At 34.0% G+C, this 7063-nt stretch overlaps 1 protein-coding gene across 1 annotated transcript; it reads right to left on the bottom strand.

Annotated features, from left to right (window-relative positions):
* Nucleotides 1–444: 444 nt before the first annotated feature.
* Nucleotides 445–6090, bottom strand: LOC134275314 (uncharacterized; the record flags this gene model as incomplete). The annotated part of the gene is made up of 4 exons (XM_062757593.1): nt 445–4746; nt 4907–4980; nt 5852–5925; nt 6052–6090. Coding segments are annotated over 4 exons (4418 nt in total), but the record flags the coding sequence as incomplete, so codon positions are not given.
* Between the last annotated feature and the right edge of the window lie 973 nt (nt 6091–7063).

Raw genomic sequence — 7063 nt, 5'->3', positions numbered from 1 at the left:
ACCAATATCCAAAATACCCTTTTGAAACTAACCTGAGGGAGTCGAGAGTCACAATCTACATGACTGAGACGCATGTTCAGCAGTACATATTTTATGTTGTGGAGAAGTGTACCAAAATTATCAGTACTAATTTATCTCTGTTACACCATCTAATGATGATAAAGTTAAAATTTTAACTTGTCAATAGAATAAATGCGAAAACTCATATCACTTTCTTGCTGGTGTGAGAAAAACTAGCAATATGATATTTGGATTTCTTTATTTTAAGACAGATCAACAAAAAAAGAGGTTAAATAAAAGATATGGTTTAAAGTCAGACAAAGTGAGACAGATACCAAAATATCACCGACACATCATACCTTTCAAAATATAAATGAAAAATGCTTAAGTATAAATAAAAAGATCTCAAATGAATAGTGATTATTAATGATGAAAAGAGCATAAAGTAAACACACAGTATTCAGCAAATGTTCGTCAATGATTCAAAACACAGTGGAAACAAATGTATCCGCTTATTATCCGTTCCAGCGTATATTATTGAAAAAATTTTGATTAAATTGATTGCCTGTGTTAAATCCTGGGAACAGTCTATTTCTATCTATTCGTTGCCGTGGATTTTGAGTTGTCCTCACAGCTCTAGGTGCTGCTGTAGGTCGTTGTAGGTTTCTTCTGCCATTACCATCCACACCAAGACCTCGTCCCACTAAGGTATTTGCAGTATTACTTCCCGAAATTTGACGTCTTAGTGGAAAATCATTCATAATTCCAGACTGCCTACGAGCAAGCAAATTTTGTCTCCTTCGGAAATTCCGCATTCTAGCAGCTCTCATACGGGCTAGATTTTTTCGAAGATCTGCGACTTGTGATGCTGACAATTTCGGTCTAGCTGAAGTGTTATCCACATTAATAGGACTTCCCGTTGTAGTTTCTCCAGGGTTGTTGGAAACACTTTTTATTCTCAATATACCTCTTTTACCTTGATGAGGAAGATCCTCTAGCTTTTTACGATCCCGGAAGAAAGTTGCTTGGAAAGATACCCTGGGTGTCGGCTGTATGGATAAAGATGATTCCATCAGTGGCCTTGTATCAATGGTAAGATAGACGATAGGCTCGTGGGTTACGGTGTACACAGATATCGAATGAGTATTATGATAAGTTTTGGTATTGATTTCTGTGTAAAATTCCAGAAACGAAGAACTTGGATAGAGAACACTTGATTCTTTCTCATGTTTTCTTACAAATAATTTATCGGGACTAGTTCCTCCTTCATTATTTTCCATTTCATGATGCGATGAAACACTGTATAAATAGGTTGATTTGGTTGGTTTTATATCAAGAGCATCCCAAGGAATATTTGTTGCAAATACCCCAACGTCTCCGCTACGAAATGGTTTTATACTTGAGGAGCCTAATGCTAATATTGAGAAGGATGAAGATATGTGTGACAATGAGAAACGAGATGAATAATCAGCGGAGCTTTCCTGCAAGAAAGATGATAAAATTGGAACTCTGTCATTTTTTGTTGAAGTGTATAGGTGCTTGTCATGTTGATTGGAATACAGGCCCTGGTCTCTATTCCAATTCTGATCTGGAAATGTCAAAGTTGCCATATCCACCGGAAATGATATGGTATTAAGAGATAATGACTTGTGCGTTTCATGACTTGTTAAGCCAGAAGTCTTAGTTGGATGTATCAATATCTTTGAGGAGAAACTATGTTTTGTATTATATTTCTCTTGGAATGCTGACATTTTTGGTATCGATATTCTTCTATGCATTGTGAATGAGGGTAGTTTGGGTGATGCTAGTGGTAAAGATGTTGAAGAATCTTGTATTGAGAACTTTGTTATGCTTGGAAGAATGGAAAACTGAATGTTGGAAGGGCTGTTTTCAAGAAAAAAGTTTTGGTCTATCTCTGGTGATGGAACACTATGAGAAATCAAAGCAGTATCCTTAATGATGTCGTGATATACAGGAAAATAAAAACTTTTGTTTGGAAAGTCATCATTTTGACTTTCTTCAGGGGAAGCAGATGGTTTATTAGGTGGTAATGTAGTGAGAGTTGAACTAATTGATGATTTGTCAAGCTGAAGAGATGTCTTTGAGAATGAATCCAATTTTTCTGAGATGAATGTATTTTCCGTTTTATTGTATAAAGAATGCCAATCTAAAGGTTCATTTGATGACTTCGTCAAAGGGGTTACTACTTCAAATCCATTAGCCTGAAGGGATCTGTAATGGTTCGCCGATAATGAGCTGTCGAGGGCAAGTTGGACTGACATAACAGGTAACTTCAGCAAAGTGTGGTCGATAAGTCTTTGCTCTGGAAATGATAAATGTTGTTGGAATAAAGAGTCATCTAAAATAAAATCCTTGTTTGAACTATGTAAACTGACTGACGAATCTTCCCCAACGAATTTAGAAGATTGTATTATAGACGACTGTATTGTGGACAGGTTATTTGGTGAGTGAGGTGGCAGTTCTAATCCAGATACTGAAGTTATTACATCAAGTGACGAGTTGTTTTCTGTCTTTAAAGAGGATATTGTAATTTGTGAGCTTTGTGAATTTTTTTGATGAGGATGAAAACTAAACGTTTGTTCGTAATCCGTCGAATACGATGGAGAAGGAAATGATGTAATCAATCCTCTGGTTGTCGAGTATATATTTATAGTTGCTTCCAAGATAGTGTTTGAAGAGCTTTTTGTCCCTATAAGGCTCTTGAACAGACTTTCTGAAGAACCTTCTAGAAGTTCCTGAGAACTTATCCATGAAACAGTGGAAGAAAATTTTGAATTTTCATAGATCTTTGAAAAGCTTGCAGTAGGTTTAATCAAAGAAAAGGGTTTGGTTTTGTCAGAGTGTTCAAAAACCTTATCTGTTTTTATTTGACTAACTTGCTTTTGTTCTATATTGTTTATCATAGTAGGAGTACCATCAGAATTGCTCAAAGTCCAGTTATTTTCTGGAGATTTGTAATCATCATACGATAATCCTTCAAAGTTAAGTTTTTCAAACCCTTGAAACAATTCATTTGCTGACACCGCAGAAGCAGGCAAAGAGTTTGGAAAGTTGGAATTATTATGGGGATCGTATTCATCATGCATGTGTAAATTCGTAATATTATTCTCCTTGCTTGTCTTATTAAGCACTTGTTTCGCAGTTTCATTTTCTGTGGGTAAATCTAAAGACATGCCATCAAAATTAAAAGTTGATTTTTCAGTTAATGTCAATTCTGGTCCAATTGTTTGCTTTGTGAAATGCATAGGGGCACGACTTCGACCATACATTCCATAATGGTGTTTGTCAGCATGTGGAGAGCTGTGAGCTGTGTGATCATGAGTAGTTGTGTCAGGCTTCGAGGTTGTTGATAATCTTGATCCAAAATTCCACAGAAAGTCCTGATAAAGATCTTGCAGTGAAGTCGTCGTTTTAGTGGCTGCCACTGAAGTAGAGTCAACAATGGTTGTTGCTTTCGGAGTTGACTCCGTTGATCCAGGACTACTCATTACAGGTACTGTTGTTACCACTGCTCCACTTTGATCATTATCTTTTTTTCCTAGTTTTGAATTTGCATCCAGATTCAAATCATGCAGTGAAGATTTAGTTGAAGTTGCTACTGCTGATGAAAGGAGTTCTGCGTGTAAATCTGTCATTGTAAATAGCTGAGTGACTTTGCTTGGATCAATGCTAGCTGTTGTCGTTGAAATAAAGCTTGAAACTGTCGCGGTATACTGTTTCGTGACATTGAGTGTTTCCAATTCTTTGCTGTTAGATCTTGTTTTTGTCAATTCTGATCCATCAGTAAAATTGATATCATAATAGGAGTCATCAAGTGGATCACTAGACATAGGATTTTGATAATCCACTGACTTTGTTGCATTGGTGATGTCTGTAACATTAATTCTTGCTTCATGTTTAAAAGTATTTGAGCTGCTTCCGTTTGTTTCATCATTGTCCAGTGACATATTTTTAATTATAGTGTCTCCTTCTGCTTTCGAAGTTGCTTTAAGAAACTGCAACCCATTGAAATTAAATGTATCATTTTTATCCAGTGTCAAATTAAACCTATCATGGTTAATATGTCCTTTCGCAGAAATATTTTTGCTATCTACAACTGATTTTTCCGTGGAAGTTACATGGTCTGACTTACGAAGAGCGATTTCATTTAGGTGATGCTTAAGGTGTTCGAAGTCATTTACTAGATGATTTTGATTTTCAATGGGGTCTTTTGTCACTCCAAGTTCTAAATCAAAGTTTTGAATCAAATCTTTAACAGTCTTATTTAGATGAGATAAAAATGCTACGTCATCAATACTTGTGTGATCGGGGATTTGAGTTTCTGTTGTTGTTATCAATTCAGCAAAAGAATATGTCGTTGTTTTATCTTTAGATTCTACACGCTCCTGAGTCTCGATTGCTGCCCTATGTTCCTCCGTTGTTGATTTTGGACCAGCAGTAGTTACTGTATCTATATGGGATTTAGATTTAGTAACGGTATCACGTGACGTTGTCGAGGCGGTAACACCAGAAAGAGGCTTCGTTGTCGTCAATATTATTTCCACTGTGGTTGACATTTTGTCGTCCTTCTTGTAGATACTGACGTCATCGGTGTTGGACACAACACCGAGACCGATATCTATATCCTTGATATTTTTAAGAACATTTTGCTTGATTTTTTCGATTTCCTCTTGCATGAGCTGTTCTGTCGCTGGGACTTTAAAATTGACTTTCATGTGACCATCTCTGTAAAAAAAAAGTTCCAAATTTATAAGCAATAAAAATTCGTTCCAAAAAGACATATACATTTAATAAAATGTTTTTAAGTCTTTATTTTACATATTTACAGACAATTTATATAACGTAGTGATGTCTTTTCTGAGAACAAATAAAAGGAAATACTAACTGAATGGAAAGGGACACGGAACAGTCTTGCACTGGACGATTCTCATTTGCATCTAATTTGAATAAATTTTTCATCTGTAAAAGCAAAATACTTAAGTAAAATTAGGGATCGAATCTACTTGTGATTATACAGTAGTTAATTAAGGTAATATGACACGATATTAAGTATTTTAACCTGAACAAATTGAAATTTGAAAGATATAATTGAATATTAAAACCAAACGCTGTTTGTCAGTCAAATGCTCTTTTTTAAATTTTTATTTATCTATTTATTTTTTTTCAAAAGTATCCTCTCTTTACTGCACACTAACTTTGGGATATTTATGTGTTATAAGACTGATACGCCATTTAATATGCGCGAATTATGTGATATAGGTGGTCACGTGACCCCCTCTGTGACGTTTTGTCACAATTTTCTGAGTTTTTTTTTTTAATTTCTTTCCATGTAACTAATTTTTATAAGAACAGTTCATTTTTTAGAAATGGTCAAACCTTGGCAAAGAATGAGTGGATAAGAATTTCCTTTTCAAAAATAAGCATGGCGACCATCAAAGCCCAAATCTTATCTCTTGGTAGAGACGTTTATTCAAGGTGGATAGAGAATGGGTGACTCTTATTTATCATATCTAATATGTATAAAATCTAAAGTAAACGATATTTTAGGCAATTGATAATTATATTCAACTATTTTTCAAATTGTAAATTGCAGGTCTTTGATAGCAAATTGATTAATTAAAAACACATCTCTTTTCAAACTTGCTTTCAGAGGGCAAGAAACAAGTATCATTTCTAATCATCCTTCCTTCACTAAAACTACCAATCTAATCATTGGTTGAATTTATAGGAAGCCATTTATCTTATTATCTTTCTTTTTAATCCAAGAAAAAGCACCCCGCCCCAACCACCCATCCCACCCCCACCCCCACCACAAAAAAATTAGGCTTACCAAGCCACACAGCTCGCGCGACAGAACCCCCTCCTTCCGGGATAGCATGTCCTTTGATAAATCGTCGTCTTCAACTACAAAAGATCGAGGAATATAATCGATTTATATTTTTCATATCTTTTAGATGTGTAAATTAATTTAAAATCTTTTGTCTACAATTTTCTACAAAAATCAGATGTTTGTAATTTTTTCGAACTCACATTTAGATGACATATGCGATGAACCATGTGGTTGGGATACTATAAAGAAAAAAATGCATATATCTTATAGCTGAAGACATATAATTAAAAAAAAAGATACTATAAATTATGAAAAGGTAAATAGCAATAAATGAGTAATATATATATATATATATTTTTTCTTTGAAATGCATTTACATTTTAACATAATGTGTATTCACACATAAGCACATACAGTATAGTTTTAGTTATTTTTTTTTCATTCCCAAGTACATTAAATAATAATTTTTGTGGATATTTTTAAATGTAAGGAATCCATGGATAATGCATTTTTTATAATAGAATATTTAGCGGATTTCTTTCCATTAGTCATATGTTTTTAATATAAAATATAAAGATGGTCTTTTTTTTAATGTGAATTTTTTCAACGATTTTTTTTTTATTTTGAAAAATAAAATATGGGCTTAAGTTACGAGAACACATCGAAACTCCTCATCTTGCCTTAAAGACAAATACAATTAAAATATTCTTCTAAGCAAGTATGAGCTAACCTGCACATATGTAGCATTTAATCTTATGGTTCTGGAATTACCTCTTACACGTGCTTCTTCTCCGACAGGTAAATTAATCTATCTTTATAGGTAAATTACACATCTTATATGCCACCTGTACGCAGGTGTGACTTTCATTTGGGAAGAAAACTGTATTATAGTATATATTTGCATCTCAAAAGAAATTCATTTTCGGTTAGAGTCTATCAGTTTAAAATGTTTGCAAAGAGTTTTAATACTTAATAAATGGTAAGGTTGTCAATATGGATTACTAATAAGCTAATTAATGATCTGCATGTCATGTGTATCTCGAGGGCTCAATAAATGACACGTGCCACAAAGCATTTTTTAATGTAAATAATTATTCTTCATACAAATAAGATAAGTGCTGCACTTAATGAATACATTTTTTTCCAGGATCTTTAATGTTATTTTACTTAAGGACAGATGACACAAACAAAAAACGGATGCCTGGATAGGTA

This window comes from Saccostrea cucullata, unplaced genomic scaffold (genome assembly GCF_032062105.1).
Source record: "Saccostrea cucullata isolate Sc308-1 unplaced genomic scaffold, CSIRO_AGI_Scuc_v1 ctg7547, whole genome shotgun sequence".
Taxonomy (NCBI): Eukaryota; Metazoa; Mollusca; class Bivalvia; order Ostreida; family Ostreidae; genus Saccostrea; species Saccostrea cuccullata.
This window is presented reverse-complemented; position numbering and strand designations above follow the sequence as displayed.